Source organism: Lathyrus oleraceus, chromosome 1, assembly GCF_024323335.1.
Source record: "Lathyrus oleraceus cultivar Zhongwan6 chromosome 1, CAAS_Psat_ZW6_1.0, whole genome shotgun sequence".
Taxonomy (NCBI): domain Eukaryota; kingdom Viridiplantae; phylum Streptophyta; class Magnoliopsida; order Fabales; family Fabaceae; genus Lathyrus; species Lathyrus oleraceus.
This window is the reverse complement of record NC_066579.1, coordinates 426875038-426896882: the sequence shown is the minus strand read 5'-3', so window position 1 is coordinate 426896882 and position 21845 is coordinate 426875038. Positions and strand designations below refer to the sequence as shown.

Below are 21845 nucleotides of genomic sequence, written 5' to 3'. Positions count from 1 at the left end.
TTTATTAATCCAATAAAAATGACTCATGTAAATGAAAGTTTGTCTTTAAATAAAAGATACCTTGATATGATGATTATTTGGATTGATTGATAATTAAGCCAATGAGATTTTTATTTTTAAATTCAAAATAAAATTAAATCCCTCTTCTCTCTCTTCATGGCTATTAGGAACATGACTCTTGGATGATATGTGACTGTTGAAATAAAATGCCTATAAATAGGCACCTTTAGAAAAACAACACAACTTTTCTCATTCCTTCTCGTTTATCTCAAACACATAAAAGTATATTCATCATCAAAGATACAAAAAAAGAAGAAGGAAGGGAGGAGAGAATAATTGGAATTAAGAATCGGGAACTGAACAATAATCGACATCATGGACTCGAGTACATTTTATTGTTTTTCATAAAAATTAGAATAGTGTGAAAATCATGATATCAAGATCCTAAATATGAAATATTCTGATAGAAATCATCACATAGACAAACCATCACACAAACAAATTAACAAATAGATAAATAAAAAAATACACACAACATTCAACATTTTACGATAGCATATAACTTTAAATCATCATTTAAAAATAATTATTTATGTAGGAGAAATGGTATTGCGTGTTTAAAGACTTATAGAGGCTTGATCTCACATGTGGAGAAGATCAAGGATGAGATTAAAAATCACTTTGAAGAAAGGTTTAAAGAACCTTAAAGGAGTATACCTAAGATAGTGTGAGTGAACTTTAATCATCTTAGTAGGGAACATGTGTATAGACTGAAAAACCCATTTTGTGTAGAAGAGACTAAGGAGGAGATTTGGTTGAGTGGGAGAGACAAAAGTTCAGGGTCAGACGATTTCAATATGGGATTTTTCAAAACAAGATGGAATATAATTAAAAAAGATTTGGTAGCTTTCATGAATGAATTATATTCTAATGGTAAGCTTCTTAAGGAAATTACCTATAGCTTTTTGACTTTGGTTCAAAAGGTAGATAATCCCCAAGAGGTTAGTGACTTTATACGAATCTGCTTGGTATCAAGTTTGTACATGATTTTGGAAAAATTCCTTGCTAGTAGATTGAGAAGGGTAATTCCCTCATTGATATCTAGAAATCAACCAGCTTTTGTCCAAAATAGACAAATGTTTGATGAAGTTCTAGTAATCAATGAAATTATGGATCTAACTGAAAGATCTAGAAGGAATTATGTTGCTTATTAGAGTGTATTTAAAAAAGGATTATGATATCCTTTCATGGAATTATCTAAGAAGTGTGATGGGTTTGATATGGTTTGGTAGAAGGTGGATAAGATGGACGGAGGGCGGTGTTTTTTCAAGTAGTTTCTCCATTTTGGTGAATGGTAGTCCGACCAAATATTTTGAAGTAGTTAGAGGTTTAAGACAAAGAGATTCGTTGTTTCTTACTCCACTTGGAAGCATAAGGCTTGACATGTTTGGCAAATAATGCAATTTTAAAAGAATACTTTCAACATTTTAAAGTTAATGAAGACATTAGTTTTTGATCCTCCAATTTGCTGACGATGTATGATTTTAGGAGAAAGGACTTAGTCTAAGTTATGGAGTTTAAAAGGGTTGTTAATGGGAGTTTGAGTTTTTATTTAGATTATGTGTTAATTTTCATTAAAGCATGGTTTTGGGGATCAATTTGGAGGAGGACTTTACTGAGGAAACATCTACTTTCTTGTCTTGTAAGGTAGGAAGTTTTCCATTCTTATTTTTAGGCATTCCAATTGGTGAAAAATCCAAGAAGGAAGGAGTCTTGGAATCTCATTCTCAATAAGTTTCAAAGGAAGCTTTCTTCGTGGAGAAGTAGAAAGATATCAATAGGTGATAGTGTGGCCATGTTAAACTGGATCTTAATATTTATCTATTCATTTTTTATCCTTCTTCAAAGCGCCTAAAGTTGTCATTAAGGAAATCATAAAGGTGCAACATATTTTTTTGTGGGGTGGTGAGGAGGGGAAAAGGAAGATTAATTGGTTAAGTTGGAGAAATGTGTGTGTGATAAGAAAAAGGGTGGTCTTGGTTTGAAATATTATGATTTTTTTAATCAAGCACTTATGTGCAAGTGGTACTGGCGTATTCTTAATGAAAGGGATGCGCTTTGGTATAAGCTTATAACTTATAGATATGGGTACATTTTATCATAGGTGAGCGAGTGTTCATTTAATGGTTCCGGTAAAAAACACTCAATTTGGTGGAGGGACCTTAATTTTTCTTGGTCTCGATCTCTTAGATAACAAAATTAATATTGCAACTTGTTTTAGAGGGAAACTTGGAAATGGCAAGACACTGAGTTTTTGGAAGAGTAGGTGGTTGAGTAAGGAAGTGCTAGCTTATGTGTGTCCAAATTTATTTATGTGTGCAGAATCTCAATCTTTGAAGATAGCAGAGGTGTGGCATTGGATTGGACAAAACTTGTAAATTCATGGTGTTTGGATGGAGAACTTTGTGGAATATTTTTCCTTTCAAATTAGAGCTAACTTGCATACAGGTGTTATAGGAAAAACACGAGTTAGCGTGTACACTATTTTTCAAAAGATGAAAATGGTGAGCATTTGTTTTTGTTTTGCTCCGTAGTAGTGGAATTATGAACTAAAATTTATAGTTGGTTGGGGCATATTTCATTGTCCATGTGTGAGTCTTTAGTTCACCATTTTACTAGTTTCTGTTTGGCTTTAAAAGGTAGGATTCCTAGTAGAGTGGGTGTTATGATTTGGATGGATACTTGTTGATTTATTTGGTCTAGTAGGAATAAGATCTTGTTTGTAAAAGGAATTAAAGATGTTTGGAAAATGCTTATTCATGTTAAAAATTTAACTTGGGAATGATTGATAAATAATTTCAAAGAATTTAAAGGTTGTACTTTAGATTCTTGGAATTTAAATCTTATACTTTGTCTTTATAACGACAATATCCTGTAAAAGGTTTGTGTATCCTTTGCACTCTCTTAATATCATTTCACTTAGAAAAAAATACTATCTTATGGCTCCTGCCTCTTTTCTCGATTGTTATATCATAACAAACAGTAAAAGTGTCTGGAATTAATGCATAGGTTTTAGGAAGAAAACTCTGAAAAATTAGAGTAATCTACCCACTAATCAACTTTTGATTTAAAATCATGCATCAATTCCGTTAAATGACACAAGTTTCTTTTTATATACACACTTATTTATTAATTTATTTATTGAAAAAAAAACACATTTTATTATTTAGTTGTTTAGTGATATATTTGTAAAGGCTCATGACAAGATGTGATTAGGCCAAACCTCATAAGGCAATCGCCCTAGAACATGGCAACCCAATATAACCCCCACTTCGCTGGCTACTCGCCTGTTAAGAAACAAGTGTGAGTTCTAAGTCCCACATTTCTTAGAAAAATGGAAGTTGGGCATTTTATAAGTAAGAGGACCCATACAACTATCACCTTAAGGTTTTGGGTGAATATGTGGTGTCTCTCTCACTTGTTTTGGTGAGTATTTGAATTTTAGGTAAGTGTTTGACCCAATGTGTATGCTCTTCCTCATGATGACCCATCAGTGGTATCAGAGTCTTGTTTTGGTGAGTATTTGAATTTTAGGTAAGTGTTTGACCCAATGTGTATGCTCTTCCTCATGATGACCCATCAGTGGTATCAGAGTCTGGTTCGAGTAAGGGACCGACTCCTTTTGTCGAAAGTTTTCCTGACATGATGATCAGGCGGCGTGTTCCATTGAAGTGCCCATGACGAGTAATGGTGTCTATCAATGGCGGTACAAACATATGGACGAAAGAGCTTCCGCTTGAGGGGGAGTATAGTGGATGTGATCACACTTGAGAGAGAGATTATTGAGAAACAAATATGAGTTCTAAGTTCCACATTGCTTAGAAAAGTGGAGGTTGAACACTTTATAAGTAAGAAGACCCATACACCTATCACGTTAAGATTTTTGGTGAATATATGGTGTATTTCTCACTTGTTTGGGTGAGTCTTTGACCTTTAAGTGAATGTTTGACCCAATGTGTATGCTCCCCCTCATGATGACCCATCATCGCCTTGATGAGAAACATGGGGGATTACATGTGCATAACATATAACTGGAAATGTATGAAGTCTAGATCACAATTCCTTAAGGGATAGGTAGTCAATAGCTTCCCCAATCAAAGTGGAGTGGTTACTACGTCTCAGGGGTCCCCAAATCCACACCCAATGGCCTATATAAATACCTTAACTCTAGGGATGAGGAAGACAGATCATAATACACACGAAATACCCCCAAAAAGATACAGAGATTGTCACCTCACGCGAACTTGCTCTCTCCATATCGAAATCACCTCACAACCAAACATATATTCATACATCAACAAATCAATTACAGTGACCATATAAGATTTATCCCAAATCCCAATTGGTCACCTACAGTAATACAACAAAATACTAAGTTATTCATCGATCATGACCAATAAGGTTTTTCCCAAGCCTTATTTGGCCAAACATATTAGATTAAAACATCAACATAAACCCTGGCGCCGATGGAGGGGTAATGATCCCTCGCAACCCTAGTTGCCTATTATCACACATCAATAAGGAAATCTCCCTTACCTTAGAACTGCATAACCTTCAAGATTTTTCTATAACTTATTCTTCCTAGAGCTCTCCTTAGAGTTCCTAGCCACTTGCCTCTTTTTCCACTTTTATCACATTCTACGTATCAGATAAAAGTTCTAATCCCTCACATTATCATATAACCTAATTATATTTTCATAATTCTCAACTTTCCCTAAACTTATGGACTATTACTCCTTATTCACACTAATTTCACTAAAATTCTAATTCCACCCCATAATTCACTATTTCTCTTATTTTATTATTTTAATTAAATAAAAATTTCATTTAAATAGTTATTTAATAAAACTCTCCAAATTTATATATTTTTCAAATTATTACTAAATAATTAAAATATTCTAATTATCTCTAATAACTAAATTTATCTTATTTTATTTTTTCGCTCTCAAATTCTATAACTCCGGTAATTGTTAAATTATCAAAATACCCATGAGCACCAAATAACACCGATAATTCAAATATATTGAATAATACAAAAAATAAACATGCCAATAATTAAATAAAATATTTAATTAAAAATCAGGGTGTTACAGAAAGTACCACACAAGGAAAGCAACTTTGAGCTTGACCCATGAGGTTATAGAGTTTACATGTAGAGATTGGAGCAAAGCTCGGGCTCGATCTCGTAGCGAAAATGGGAATAACTTGAGGCAGATGGTGTTTTGGTCAGCACCATTGGCCTTTAAAGTGCCACAGTTGTCAACAAAGATTGAAAGATGAATATTCAGGTTTTCTATACGCAACCTTGAGAAATGATCTTGGTGGATCATGCCTATTAGTGACGACTTAAGTTCAAAATTATTAATCGATATGGACAGATGCAAAATGATACTTCAACCATTTGCTATTTGCTACAAAGCTAAAGTCGATGTCTTTCGTGAAGAAAACATTTTATCTCGTTAACCGGTTCAACCAAGTTTCTGGTCGAACGGGTCTTTCACACATAAAATAGAACAAAAATAAAATTTCGATACAAAACTATCTCCCTGACAACATCGCCAAAAACTTGATGTTGCCGAACCGCAAGTGCATGGTAGAGTCAAGTAGTACACAAAGATCAAACCTACATGGAGATGTATATGGGTACCAAACTTCTATTCTAACGTTGTTTAGCTAAAGTGACCATAATAGTGGTTTGTTTGGTGCAAAGTGAAATGAAATTAACAAATAATAAAAATATGAAACATGATTTATGATTGTCTATCTAGACTCACCCCAATGATTATCCATGTTTGATTACAAGAATATCTAAGCATTTTTATAGAAAAGTATATAAAAGTGTGTGTCACCCACTCTCATGGAGTGTGTAACTAGATGTGTTTCTCGGTACGACTAAGCAACTTTCTCAATAGAAAGAGAGTTGCCTTGTCACAACCGCCTCGCTACTGTACTGTTTAACAATCCACGATCAGACATAGATGCATATCCTTTTAGACTATGATCATGTCTATGTTGCCTTTGCTTTCACAATCGACATAGATGTGTTTTTGAAACTCGAATTCTAAAATAAATAAAGGACTTAAGATTCTTGTAATTCATATTGGATTAATCAATTGAGGGTTGTCATGAGATAGACTCTCACAACACCTTATCCTTATAGGACTACTTACACATGGTGAGGTAAACAATAATCAAACAATAGTAAGGCATAACAAGCAATTGAATAAAATAAAGTAAAAAAATAATTGGAAATAAAGAAGAAATAAATGTTATTCCAAATTTGCTGAGCAATTACAAGTGAAAACAAGAAACAGATGCTGGAAAACTACAAAATGAAAGCAAGTACAAGTGATAAGTAGCAAGTGATAAATGATGCCATTGTCAAACTCTAAGCCTCTATTTATACTAAACTTAGTCATCAATCATCCATGAACAACCATAAATTCGTGCCAAATCATTAACACACACTAACATAAAGTTTTAAGGGGTTTACAAAGGTCCAAAAGTCACAAAAATGTCTAAAGAAACAAAGAGTTTGTAACTTTCTGGGAGCTAACGCAGGTCTTGTCAGAGGACCCGGGCAAGTCGTGTTGCTCCTGACTTTCTTGTATGGGAGGAGCACCAAGGGCTAACAAGGCCCGTGTCATGGGACACGACAAGGCCGTGTTGGCCTCGAGATTTTTGTATGGAGATAGCTCTCTTTTGCGCCATCTTTGATATTTTTCGCTCTGATTTGATCTATTACGCTCTTATGACCTGAAATCATAAAAAGAAGACAATAAAGCATAAAATCGAACTAAAATGACAGAAACACACATGAAAACAGAAAGAAAACAAATAAAAAACACAATGCATTTACCACTTAACATAAAATTTCTCACAATTTTGAAGTTGGTCTAAAACCATAAAAAATCCTAAAAATCTTTGGGCACCTCTACCAACATAGGATGCCACACATTTATAATTTTTAACAAGTACAAGTTGAATATTTAATAAATAATATATCCAAAAAAAATATTTAGGACAAATAACTTCAAAAATAATTGGTTATACTTTGAGCCGAGCAAATAACTCAGCAAAACAAATCCAATGTCTTAAAAAAGATTTAAGATAAAAACATATTTTATATTAAGATAAAAATATTTTAAACTATAGATGTGAAATATTTGGTATATCAATATTCTTTTAGGTAGCTTGTATTACTAAAACCATGTCTAAATACATAAAAAGAATTTCTTTTGACTATTTGATAAAGATAAAATCTAAATATAAGACTATGGGTATCGCGATGCAGTTAAGATCAGTTTAAAGTTAAATATCATTCGTTTTAAAAATAATTTTATTCGTAATTGAGTTCAATTTTGAATGATTGGTTAAAAGAATCCGATTCGATCCAATTTTATGCGATTTGATTTGGATCATTTTTTGGATACCTAAACTATAAATTATATATTTTTTTTATTAATATTACAAAATAATAATGATCTTAAAACAAATAAAATAATAAAAATAAATAAATTATATCACACTAATAAATAATATTTTAAAAAATAAATATTATATAGTAATAAATTAATACAAGATATCGTACTAATAAAAAAGAAATAAATATATAAATATATAATGTGATTCAGTGAGATTTGAATCAAATTAAAAAAATCAATTCAAAATTTGTAACTTTTACAAATTGACATAAATCCAATAATTTTTAGTTTTGTGAAGTTTATAATTTTTTTAATCAATTTATAATTTTTATTTGAATCTGATTTTGATTTGAACACCCAATATTACATGACTATACCCACTACATAATAGATTAGAGTAAAAAAAAATCATATTAAAAATATTACTTTTATTAATAATTAATATTTATTGTTGATTAAAAAAATTATTAAAAAAATTATAGTTAAAAATAATTAATATATTAAAATATTTTAAAAACGAATAAAAAAAAATCTCAAATGAGATCTCATATTTAGAGACTAATGGAGTATGTTAATCCAATTCATGTATTTTAATTTTTGAGAAAAACCAATTCAAATTCAAATTCAAATTGAAAAAACCCTTTATTCTTGTTACTATTTGCATCCAATCAAGTTGAATCCTTTTGAGTTTGAAAGTGAAAGCTGATTCCAGAAAGAAGAACAATGGAAGTTCCGAAGGATCAAATCGCCTCTCTTCTCGAAAATGGACTCTACAACTCCGCTCAGATGCTCGTAACCTAGTTTTTTTTTTCTTTCCCTCTTTTTTCTTTTCTTTTTGTATTTGAAATTTGAATCTATGTAAAAAATTGTTGCTTTTTGATTTATATATATAATTTAGTTTAATGGGTTTAATTGAAAGTTTATGTTTTGAATAACAGGGTTGTTTTCTTGTTTCTTCACCTGCTGCAAATGCTGAATCTTCCCCTCATCTCAAAACTGAGAGCTTGGTATCTGCGAAATTCTCCTTTTTTTATTCCATGTTTTTGAATTTTCAATGTATGAGAAGTTCATTGAAGTTCTTATGTCATTTATTTATTTGTTTGTTTTGGTGCAGGTGCTACTTGGTGATTCATTCTACCGGGAAAGGGAGTATCGTAGAGCCATTGTAAGTGACTGTGCTATCTCTTTCTTTTGAATATGTAGTTGGAAACTGTGAACCTCTTTGATAAATAGCTTAATTAAGAGCTTATAGCATACCAACTTATAGTGTAGCAAAGACACCTCTAAATAAAAGTGTGTCTTGTGTCCGACACGACACCCATACATGTTCAGAGGACTGTGTGGGTGAAATATGAAGGGTTGGTGTTTTGCTTATGTGTTTACTGTGTTCTTATAAAGCTTTTATGAAATGAGTATTTAAAAAAGAAAATACTTTTGGGGAGAATGGTGAAGTCTTATCAGTTATGATTTTTTCTGTTTATGAACAGCATACCTATAAGCAAGCTTTACAGTACTACAAGATGATTCCCAAACAAAACATGTCATCTGCTCGGAGTTCAATATCGTCAAATAGGTCTTCTTCTCCAAATTCTTGCAATATAGCAGTAATTAATGAAAATGAGGTGAGATGTGTTGTGTTTATCTGATTCATGATAGTTGGATTGGCTTTTGATGTTGTTGTAAGGGGTTGCTTGTTCCTCAGGTTGTTTAGATGTTTCCTTTTCATTCTCTAATTGCTGTAACAGGTGAAGTTCAAAATTGCATCGTGTCACTGTTTTCTAAATGAGAACAAAGCAGCTTTAGTTGAGGTTTGTTTGTTCTCTTACTCTCCCCTTTTATAGGTTGGACCCCTGTTTGGATAAACAACTTAAATAAATGCTTATAACAAAACTCTTTTCATATAAGTGCTTATGTTAAGCTATTTCTATATCAAAAGTCAAAATAAAACCGAACAGTTTGTGTAAGCTGTCATGGAGAGCTTATGGAAATAAGCTGAAAACAGCTTATAGAAGTGTCATAAGCTGTTTTGATAAGCACTCCCAAACACTTTCACAAGTACGTATGCCAGGAGATGAACTCAAATAAGTTGATCCAAATAGGCCTTGGATTCAAGAGTGATTAGTGCTTATGCATTAACTGTTTTTCAAAACTATGGGTATATTTTGATGTGAAGGAATGCTGATTCCCTATGTATATGGGGATTATCTATGGAGATAATTGGCCTTAAATGGCTGTATTCTGTATATTTTGTCAGTTCTCACTGTGGCAGTTTATAATGACAAGTAAATGTTATAATATTTGACGTTATTTTATTGGTTTGTTTTCATTTTCCTTATTTCTTTGAGTTGTTTGTGTGACATTCACATCACAGATGGAAGGAATTCCAAGCAAAGCTAGAAGTTTACCGATGAATTTGTTATTAGGAAAGCTATATCGATTTTCTAGACATAGTCGAGCAGCTGTTGCTATTTACAAAGAATGCCTAAGGTTTGTAACATACATTTCTCACACGTAGAATGAACCTCTGATGCGGCACCAATAGGTTGTCTTTAAATACTGTCATGGATTCATTTTATTATTTTATGTTTGTCCTAATATGTCCACTAGTATTCTTATAAATGAACTGATAGCATTAGTTCGTGAAGCACGTGTTTTTCATTGTTTGTTCATTCAGCAACACATTACTTTTTGGCTGTTCTAGACATAGTTTTAAATCATTTACGGACCTGCTGAAATACTAAAGGCATGTCATTTTGATGTAGGGTACTAAGGCATAAATGTTCCCTTGAGTTGTCCTGTACAGCCATCTGAAAATCACAATTTAAGTTTGTGAGTCTAGGGGAGTGGATGGAAAACCTATATACACGTGTTGGTGGTGGCCTGACTCGTATAACATTTGCGTTTTATTAAGTTCCTTTCTGTTTCTGAACTCTGACTGCTTGCATTCACTTTAGGCAATATTTCTATTAAATGTGTTATGTACTTGTGGAATTGTTTACTTGCTTTGAGCTATTCTTTCCTATATGTGCATATGCATCTTTCTTATGGTCTATCATTAATTTGCTACTGGATTTTAAATTGGACTGTCTTTCTTTTTGCTAGACATTGCCCTTTTATACTTGAGGCTATCACTGCTTTATCAGAACTAGGATCTACTGCAAAGGACATCATTTCATTGTTTCCTCAGGTTTGTTGATAAAAGCAGAAATTTTTTGCAAACCTGAAGTTTAGTAGAGATTCAGCCCTTGGTCACCCTAGCATGATCCGTTGGCCTGCTAGCGAGTTGCGCTCTTTTTAATAACTAATTACATTTTATCATGAACTTCGGATCAATTTGTAAGATTGCAGTTTATTTATAATTTGAATGCTCTCCAAAAATATAACTGGTGCACAAACATTTCATTTCAGACTCTAAATAGAACTGGGAGGGCTCCATTTGATCACGCTGACTCGAGTCGTTGGCTTCAAGTAAGTTGTATATAATAATTCAAATATGTCACGGTGCTTTAAAGTAAGTACTTGCTGCTGTTTATCAGCTTAGAGATTTTTGCTTGTTATGATAAATTGATAATGTATAAACCTCAATGAATAGCGTCATCCTTAACCTGCATAGCATATATACCACATGGAATCCTTTAGAAATAACAAAAGGTGACTGCGAGTCTACTGAATGAATAAATATTAATTTTTACCGACTATTTCAATTGTTTCATGGTATATCTAAAATGTATTGAGCTTGGGAAATTGAGATATATCAATAATAACCAATTCCAATGTAAAAACGCAATCATACCAAATAGATTCTTTTCTCATTAAGTTTTACATTGACAGTATCAATTCTTTTGTTTTGGCGGCGGTATGCTTGGTTTTGTATGCATGATATAATGTGGGGGGTTTGCATTTGATTTTTTGATTTTGTAGACTTCCTAAGTACTTTTCTTTGTTGGGCTACATGATGAAACTTGTGGCAAGCCTACACCTTAAAACTTAAGCTTTTAGGAGAGTTAATCTTAACATAGTAGCCTCTCTAACCTAGTGGTCAATAGTTTGATCCTTGCCTCCCCGTTGTGCTCGCAGAAATTGAATTTCAGTCTGCTTCAAGCCTTCAAGTTGAAAGGGCTTTTGCATGAGATGATATCTTGAGTGATAAACTATCATTCTTGAACTGCACTAAACAGCTTAAAAATTTTCAGGACGGGTTTTCTATTTCTTTGAAAAAATAATAGTATCTAGAGCTTGTTTCGACACTCCTTAAACTATTGTTGATCGCTTCCGCTATTGAGTTTCTAAAAGTTTGGGAATGTGTTTGTTTTGATTTTTAATTATTGGTTACTTTAAATTAATATAAAGGATATTATAAGATATTTATAATATTCCAACAAGTTTATCCTGATTTTCCCCTTGTGCATTTCTTAGGTCAAAAGAATACCTTCAAATACATTAATAAATAAAATCCAACTATTTTTTGTTTTAAATTTTGGGAATTAAAATCGTCTGCCCATTTATTTTGCAATCGACCTTATATTTGTAAACATATGCCCCACCATATCCAAGAGGCCATTGAAACTTGGCAAAAAATTTGATTAATTTTTTCTTTTTTCTTGCTAGCGCTATGTTGAAGCTCAGTGTTGCATCTCTTCAAATGATTATAAAGGTGAGATTTAACATCGTTTATGGGGTTGTATAACTCAACGTGCGTTGGAGTATACACTGTCATTGCTTAAATACCTGTTCAATAGGGATGCGTAGCCCTTAGACCAATTTCTCTCACACCTTAAGTTTGTGAAATTAGGAGACCTACTCTACATTATTTACATAACTCATTTTTCAGCGATTCCTTGTATATTTATGTTATGCTTCGTATTTTATTAGGTCGTACTATTTCTATGGTGCGGGTACACGCAGTTTTACTCACTTTCTGATTCTGGCAGGTGGCTTGGAACTATTTGCTGATCTTTTACAGCGTTTCCCCAATAATATACACTTAATACTTGAGATTGCAAAGGTGAATTGCTGCATTGATTTAGAACTTGTGTGACTACACCTTTTCTATCAGGCGTATTATATACTTAGTTTTAACTACATTGCTTGGATATGAGAATGGTATTGGACCTACTGGCACCTGATGTGGTCGTTGGATATGGGTAGAGGATACATCAATTTTCTAAAAGTTAAAGTACCGTCATATTAATAACACACTCACTCACAAGAAATTAGACTTTATAATTATATCATAGGAAATGACAATTGCACAAAAGAAAAAATAATAAGTTTCATAGGAAAAAATATAAAATAAGTAAATTATATGTAGTTTTTTTTATGATAAAATATTTGTAGTTTTTTTTATACACAATTTCCTCAAATTGTTGATTTAACACTGTAAACACTGATGTATATTGTAAATAAAGGTTGAAGCTATTATTGGAAAGAATGAAGAGGCCATTATGAATTTTGAGAAGGTAATGAGGTTATAGTGTATTATGTTGATAAGTTGAATTGTGTTTCCCATCCTGCTTCTTTGTATGTGTTTACTGAGCTTAAACTTGTAACTTGGAAATTACAGGCCCGATCAATTGATCCATATGTCGTAACATATATGGATGAGTATGCAATGCTTCTGAAGCTAAAGTCTGATTATTCTAAGCTGAACAAGTTAGTACATGATTTATTGAATATTGATCCTGCAAGACCAGAGGTTTTTGTGGCACTATCTGTTTTATGGGAAAGGAAAGATGAGAAAAGAGCATTATCATATGCTGAGCAGGTTGGTGTTTTTTTTTATGAGGGTGGATTGAATTATTTTATCTTTTACAGAATTGCTTACGACTGACTATTTGGTAATTAGAGCATTCGGATTGATGAGAGGCATATACCAGGGTACATAATGAAGGTAATAAAATTGTTTTAGTTTAAATCCAAATGACGTCTATTAACTATAATTTGACAATGCAAGTATTGTGAATTTTATTTGACAAGTGGAGTTTATTTAGGGAAATCTATTATTGACAATGAAACGAGCAGAAGCAGCCGTGTCCGCGTTCAGAGGAGCCCAAGAATTGAGACCTGATATACGCACATATCAAGGTTTGTTTTGTACTTGGAAATATAATTAGGCTAGCAGCATTGACTTCTGTCTTACCAGCAACGGCGTTCATGTTTTTCATTGCCATTCTATTGCAAAGTGCTAATTACAGAAATGTAAAATTTACAGATTTTGACGTCAATATGATTTTTCCAGGTTTGGTTCATACATATTTGGCGCTCTCTAAGATTAAAGAGGCCTTGTATGCTTCTAGAGAGGCAATGAAAGCAATGCCTCAATCGGCAAAGGCTTTAAAATTAGTCGGTGATGTGCATGCCAGTAATTCGAGCGGGAGAGAAAAGGTAACTTGTCAGCTTTTTAAGATTTAGTATCTATAAACTACAATCTTAGTTTACTTATGTGTGAAACTTAAGGCATTCATCATACAGGCTAAAAAATTCTACGAGTCTGCATTAAGACTGGAACCTGGTTATCTTGGAGCAGCACTAGCATTGGCTGAACTCCATGTTATTGAAGGCCGAAATGGAGACGCCGTGTCTCTACTTGAGCGATACCTGAAAGACTGGGCTGATGACTCTCTTCATGTTAAACTAGCACAAGTTTTTGCTGCCACTAATATGCTGTCGGAGGCTTTGTCGCATTATCAGGCTGCATTAAGGTTGATCTCATATTCTATAAACATCTGTCACGGCATAGTGCATTTCCCCCTCTTTTTATACAAGCGAAGTTCTAAATAATTTAGTTTGGCTTCATCATGACAGTCTGGACTTTATATCCCAAAAATATAATATCATAACAATTGGTCCTATCCTTGTAGTTAAGAATATCCATGTGATATGGCTTAATGATGTTTTCATGTTTCTAACATTTTGTATAAATGGTAGGCTAAATCCCCAGAATGAAGCAGCAAAACGGGGTTTAGAGCGTTTAGAGAAGCAAATGAAGGTTTGCTCTTTTTATTCATTCACTCGTTTAGAGCATGGTCTAGGCTAACATTGAAATTTGACCGACAATTTTGTGATTTTGCATTTGTTCAGGGAGTAGATCCTGATGCACCTGAAGAAGACGAAGACAATGATGTTGAAGATGGTGATGGAGATCAAGACGAGACTGAACTTCTGTGAGAATCGATATTCAAAGGAGAGAAATCACCCCTGGAAATAGTATATAATGTTTTGAGATAGCATTGGCAGTAGGATTGATGAGAATCACCTCGGCGTCCTATAAGGAAGGTTTTCACATCAGAAAACAGAGAATTTTATCACTGAACTGTTGCATCTGGTAACCGTATGTATATGGAGTGCATGGATTAGATGCTGCAATTCATATTTTTTCATTGAGTAGTTGAGGTTGGACTTTGGTCAGACTGTTGAAGTGGTGCCAGTTGGTAGGGTCAAATATGTATCATCAGCTCAAGCTGGTGGCTGTGTAATCTCTATTGTAGATTATTTCTGTTCTCCTGGTTATGTATTTATAAGATATATGTTAACAACGTTTGGTCACAAATTTAGTTACAGTGAAAAGTACATACAATTTTTCTATCTCCAGCCTTGTAAAACAATTACTTATTGAATTCTTAGCATTTATTTGGTTCTCTCTTTCTTCTTTATAGCCTAACTCAGTTTATAGTTACAGAACATAGATTACTATAAAAATTGAATAATTTAATATATGATGACACGTGCGAATCTCTTTGAATAGAGTATACTGACATAATGATCCAAATTTAAACTATTAATAAACATAATAAATAAATAAATTATTTATTTATAACGCTCTCCTTCAAATTAGTAAATATATATTTATCATTCCTAGTTTGAAAACGATATCTTCAAAATTATTGTTGTTAAGCCATTTTGAACTATTAATAAAAATAATAAATTAATTAATTATTTATAACACTTCCTTTCAAACCGGTGAATATATATCTATCGTTTCTAGCTTGAAAACGATATCTTCAAAGTTATTGTTGTTAAGCCATTTTGTTAAAAGATCTGCAAGGTTGCCTTGGGAGGACTCATATGGAGTGCAAATAAGATCATTATTTAATTTTTTTTAATGAAGTGTCTATCAACTTCAATATATTTGATTCTGTCATGTTGCACTGGATTATGAGCTATGCTGATAGCCGATTTATTATCACAATAAAGTCTCATCGGTACATTGCACTTTTTCCTCGTATCTTCTAAGATTAATTTTAGTCATATTAGCTCACATATCCCTTGTGCCATTATCCTGAACTTTGCTTCAACACTAGATCTTGATATTACTTTTTGTTTCTTACTTTTTCAAGTCACAAGATTTCCATCTAGGAAAATGCAATAACATGTAGTTGATCTCCTATCCACAATTGACCCTGCATAGTCGGCATCAGTATATGCTTTAAGACCTACACTCCCATTTCTTTCAAACAAAATTTCTCTATTAGGTGTTCCTTTCAAATATTGTACAATTTGGAGCGTAATTTGTAAGTGAATCTCTTTTGGTCGGTGCATGAATTGGTTGACTAAGCTAACAACAAAAGCAACATCAAGTCTAATATGTGAGAGGTATATAAGTTTTCCAACTAATCTCTGATAAATTTCCTTATCAACCACAATATCTTCTTCTGCATTTTCCAACTTTACACTTGGATCAACTGATGTATTTGCAGGCTTGCATGTTATCTTGCCATTTTCTTGCAGAAGATCAGTAATGTATTTCTGTTGATGTCATACCCCAATTTTGTCGGGTAAAGAAAAATCTTCAACCATCATTCACTATCCAATGTTGTAAGACATGAATTTTATCTTAAGACATATGTTCTATTTTAGGGTTTCTCAACCCTTGGTGACATCAAGTCTTCAATGACATTTTCATATGTTGAGATCCTTAAGAAGACATCTGCTGCATTTGTCTCTTAGTGCTATTACTGAAGCATAGGATGGTATGTGCATTTTTGGTTAACGAGACCTATTTTGGTTTATCCATGAGATCTCTTTGTTTCAAAAAGCCCATTCACATAGACATGTCCATAATCAATGTTGCAAAGTGTGGTTCAAATCTTTTTACGTCACTGATCCAAAGTCCATTTGATTATCAGTAAGTATTAAGAGACATGATTATTTTTATGATCATTTGTCATTAAGCCCATTTGCACATCTCAAATATATATGCCAAATCTCTAAACCATTAATAAAAACCTTAAACTAAATTTGCATCTTTTTTAAGTATGCGCGTGTTGGTTTAGAACAAGTCATCATATGTATGTGTATATGTTGGTTTTGTGATTAAGGTTGATATTGCAATATTTGTGGCATGTTTTATTTTAGACCTTTTGTCACATTTTATTTTGGTTAATATTAATGTGCTAAAGTTGACCAAGTTAAAAGTCCAATTTGATTAATATGGCCCAATACATTTTCAGTTTGATTTAAAGTCTAAGCATTTTTGTTTAACACAAGTAAATAATTAAGACAAAATTTAAGTGTTTTAAAAAAGAGATTAATTGCACAAATAAATTTTAAAATCTAAAATATTCCAAATAGTCCAAAATATTTCAAATAATCTAAAATGGTTACATAATTATCCAAAAGTGGTCTCAAATTAAAAATGTACATGTTACAAACAACCAATACATAATCCAAATGCACTTTATCCAAAAGTTCCGTTACACCAAAATGAATTTGAAAAAAGGTAGAAAACATTGTAAATCCAACAGGTTGAACAACAACTTTTCAAGGACATTTCCAAAGCCAAGAGTTTGAAGATGCAACGCCCCAATTCCCACCTCCAAAACAGGCGCAAGCCTCTTTTCAATCAACATCACTTCACTTTTGTAAAAACCTGCAAAATCAATTCAGAAGATTAAGAAGGGCTTATCAAATAAGCACTTATGAAAAACTGAAAAACAATTGATGAAATGAACTGATATTTTGCACAGTGAACCAAAGTGAACGCCCAATGATGCGTTCCAATATCCAATCTAAACAACTCTAAATCCACAGAGTAAACATCCCATAAAATCTGGAAAAAAGATAACTTAACAAGTTATCTCAGAACCTAAGCATTCATCATATATAACAACAACAAATTAACAGTAACATGAACGTTTTTGGAAAATCCAAGAGAAAACAATCAAAATATTTTTTCTGTTAACCTCAAACCCTAAACAACAAAACAAAGAACACGGCTTTGAGAATCCAGGAGGGAGTGATCACAAATATTTTCTATTAACACCAAACCCTAAAAAACAAAAACACCATCTAACAGGAGAATCGAAGGAGAAGAAAACAGAAATAATTTGTTGAAAACCCTAACATTCGAATAAGGCAACAACAACATTCAAAACAAAAAAGAAGAAGAAAGAATAGAGGGAGGCGAAGTGCATTAAGAAAGAGAAAGAAACTTATCTGAAGCACGGTGGAGGAACTCGTCATCACCGGCGACGCAAGCCAAGTAATTCCTTTCCCTCATTTCCTTGCTTGAAACCCATTCGCTTTTTGTTCGTCACTGCAAAACAATCAAAACCCCATGTTAATTTCTTCGAAGCGTAACCATAGACGGTTGAATCGCAAATTTAGGTTTAGGGTTTTTATTTTCTTACCGCCGGTCCGGTTGATTGAAGCGGATTTTGAAAAGACTGAGGCCGGAACCTCCGGCCAAAATGAGGTGGGGTATACGTTTGGATTTTTAGGATTTGGGTGGAGAGTCACCGGAGAAGAGGGTGGCGCCGCCGCGGTTGGCCGGCCGCCACCGTCTTCTCCGACAGGTTTGGCCGTGAGGAGAGTGACGGAGAAGAGGAAGAAGTTGCAGAGCAACTTTGCTTTAGAAGCGAAGAGAGAGAATGAGAGTGAGCAAATGGATCTCTCTCTCTCTCTCCAAGAGGCGCCACATATTGGTTGACTTTTGAGTCAACCAGGGGATCCTGTGTGGATCCCCCTCCATATGCTGGTGCATCCTCACAAGCCTTTCTCTTGATTTGTTGACCAGGTCAAAGTCCACTGATCCAAGGGCCCAGACACCTCCATAGGAGGTCAACGTTTGACCGGGCCTTGATGGTTCCGTTTTGGGCCAACTCAGATTGGGCCTAAAGATTTTTTGCTATTTAAAACCCCTTTTATTTATCCAGTAGCGCCCAGATTTGGGCTTCCACCACCATCAGCCCATTTTCTTCATATTTTTGACTTGTTCATTTTTTTTCTTTATTATATTTTCCATAACATTTATAATATATATATATATATATATATATATATATATATATATATATATATATATATATATATATATATATATATATATATATATATATATATATTAGATAGTTATTAATTCCTAATAATAATTATTTGATTATTTTACAATATTTAAATATTTTATTTATTTCATTTCATTTATTTTATTTACTTTCTTTCAAAATTGCATAATTATATATTGTTATTATTATTATTAATACTTAATGGTAAATATTCAATTATTTGGTTATATCATTATTTTTAATTACTTATCATTTAATCACATAATCTATTAATTATTTAATTAATTAATTAATTATATTATTAATATCAATTATAATGTAGATAATTGTTTATTTTTTTTGAAGTGTACGTGCATGATTATTTTGTATTTATTTATTTATACCAAGTCTTGGATACGTACGTATGGCGTGTTATAATTGTGAGAAGATTATGTCGTTTTCACCAATTTAAAATCATTCGAACCAATTTCAAAAATAAATAACATTTCTCGACTCAAAGTCGAGCCCATTTTCAAAACACCTTTGTAAGTCGATTACTTGTAAAAGTATCGCCATCAATCTCACATGACTTACTCTTAGGCTATGAGAAATCGATTAGATGAACTATTCACTAAATAAATTCAATTCATTCACAAAAGTACAAATTTAAAACCTCGATCCAACATCGAGTATTCTTTATTAAGAATTAAAATACCTAATCACAATCAAATACTATTTCACTTAGGAATAAAAGAGGAAATGGTTTTGAGTTTTCAACTCCTCTCCTCGATTATTTAAACATGAACTCTTTTACTCGATTAATCGAATAATCATCATTTCTAATCCATTTAAGGACAAATATATCAAATTCTTTTACATTAAGAAATAAAAAGGGAGATGACTTTGAGTCTTCAATTTTTCTCCTCGACTATTTGAATACAAGTTCTCTTACTTGGTTAGTCAAATAGTTGTCGTTTCTTTACAAACTTCTAAACCCCGATTAAATCAAATTACTTTCATAATAAGCTAAATAAAAAGGGAGATGACTTTGAGTCTTCAATTTTTCTCCTCGACTATTTGAATATAAGTTCTCTTACTTGGTTAGTCAAATAGTTGTCGTTTCTTTACAAACTTCTAAACCCCGATTAAATCAAATTACTTTCATAATAAGCTAAATGAAAAGGGATATGACTTTGAGTTTTCGACTTCTCTCCTCAATTGTTTGAATACGAGTTCTCTTACTCGGTTAGTCGAACAATTGTCATTTTTTCGCAAACATATAACTTAATCAGATCATTTTCTTAACAAACTATACGAAAAAGGAGATGGTTTTGAGCTTTCAACTCCTATTCTCAAATGCTTGGATATGAGTTGTCTTACTCAACCATTCAAGTAATTGTCGTTCATTCTAAAATACGACAACCTTATACAACCTTATTTTCATATATATTCAGATGAAACAGAAAGCGGTCTAGAGTCTTCTATTTCCTTCCTCGATTATTAAGATACGAGTTGTCTTACTCGATTATCCGAGTATTTGTCATCCATTCAAAACACCTTAATTATTATCAAATCCTTTCTATAATTAAGGATGAAAAAGAAAGTGGTCTAGAGTCTTCCACTCCCTTTCCCGACTGTTAGGATACGAGTTGTCTTACTCGACTATCCGAGTGATCGTTATCCAACCAAAAACATCTCAACCAATCAAAACATCCAACATATTAATCCAACTTGTCATCTCTGTGTGACCTAAACTCTTTTCAAAAAGAACACCATTTAATCCTTTCTAAAGCGCATAACAAACAAGTGCTTAAGCCTCCGCCGAGAGTAGACAAGTCGACGTTTAGACTTTAGAATGCGATCTAAACAGTTGTTCATTAAAAAACACTAACCAACCGTAGTTCCCCGAACTACGAATGCTCTGATTTCCTTATTACACCATAAGGATACGTAGGCAGAAGATTGCTGTATCTTCGCGAGCACACTAATAAAAAACCTCCCATTTCCCTTTCTAAGGTTCTCATCCATTTCTATTTTTAATAATTTTATAATCAAAAGATAACAAACAAACATGAATTAACACTCGAAACACAAATTAGAACTAAAAGGTTCCCGTTGAGTACAACAGACATAAGGGGTGCTAATACCTTCCCCTTACGTAATCCACTCCCGAACCCGAATATGGTTGCGACGACCATTATTCTATTTCCTAAAAGGTTTTATCGATATTTTCCTATTCCTTCATTGGGATAAATAAATTTCGATGGCGACTCTGTTCGAACGTAATATTTTCCGCAACCATCGCGAGGGATCGTATTTTTCGAGATGCGACAGTTGAGATATGAAAATTTCTGTCTTAGAGTGAACAACTTCAATTCCTATAAAATATTTCAATTTTCCCAAGGATTTAATCTCAAATTCCTTGGCTAAGTGTATATCCAACAACTGTTGTCCTTCCTCATCATTACCTGTGACTACAATATCATCCATATATACCAATAACACAGTTACTCCCACTGTTTCAGAATGTCTAAAAAATAAGGTATGATCTCCTTGACTTTGTTCGAAGTCCAAACCTATCATAAATTTAGTGAATCTTCCAAACCATGCTCGTGATGATTGCTTTAACCCATCTAAATATATTTTTTTAACTTATACATGGTGTTGGTGGTAGTATGTTCACGGAACCCAGGAGGTACATCCATGCAAATTTCTTCTTTAAGTTCACCATGAAGGAATGCATTCTTCACATCGAATTGGTTTAAGTTCCAATTACAATTAGTTTCTAAAGATAATATCACCCTAATTGTATTCATTTTTACAACTGGAATAAATGTCTCTGAATAACCTACTCCGTAGGTTTGACTGAATCCTTTGGCTACCAATTTTGCATTGTACCTCTCAATCGACCTATTTTCCTTGTACTTAATAATGTATACCGACTTTCACCGTACTAGTTTCTTTCCATTTGGTAAAGATGCCAAATCCTAAGTATTGTTCTTTTCCAGTGCCTCTATCTCCAAATCCATTGGTTGTTTCCATTTCTTGTCAGACAATGCCTCAGATAAAGAGGTAGGTAGTTTTATAGTGTTTAGATTTG

The 21845-nt window shown here is 33.0% G+C and overlaps 1 protein-coding gene and 1 long non-coding RNA gene across 3 annotated transcripts; one reads left to right on the top strand and one right to left on the bottom strand.

Moving 5' to 3' along the window:
* The first annotated feature begins 8059 nt into the window (after positions 1–8059).
* LOC127079328 (anaphase-promoting complex subunit 7) lies at positions 8060–15121 on the top strand. 2 transcript variants are annotated; one of them, XM_051019727.1, is made up of 18 exons: positions 8060–8276; positions 8423–8491; positions 8599–8649; positions 8972–9106; positions 9230–9292; positions 9856–9971; positions 10587–10671; positions 10893–10952; positions 12093–12138; positions 12416–12489; positions 12893–12943; positions 13048–13248; positions 13330–13374; positions 13475–13568; positions 13723–13868; positions 13956–14185; positions 14412–14472; positions 14565–15121. In XM_051019727.1, exons 1-18 carry the CDS (start codon positions 8208–8210, stop codon positions 14649–14651), a joined length of 1683 nt encoding a protein of 560 aa, XP_050875684.1. In that variant the 5' UTR covers positions 8060–8207; the 3' UTR covers positions 14652–15121. The 2 variants fall into 2 exon arrangements, with proteins under 2 accessions (XP_050875684.1, XP_050875689.1); XM_051019732.1 differs by lacking the exons at positions 8060–8276; positions 8423–8491; positions 8599–8649 and adding an exon at positions 8705–8842.
* Positions 15122–17091: 1970 nt separating this feature from the next.
* Positions 17092–18371, bottom strand: LOC127079320 (uncharacterized). Its single transcript, XR_007787916.1, has 2 exons — positions 18113–18371; positions 17092–18018 (listed from the first exon to the last, which is right to left on the bottom strand). It is a non-coding gene; the product is annotated as an uncharacterized LOC127079320 (long non-coding RNA).
* Between the last annotated feature and the right edge of the window lie 3474 nt (positions 18372–21845).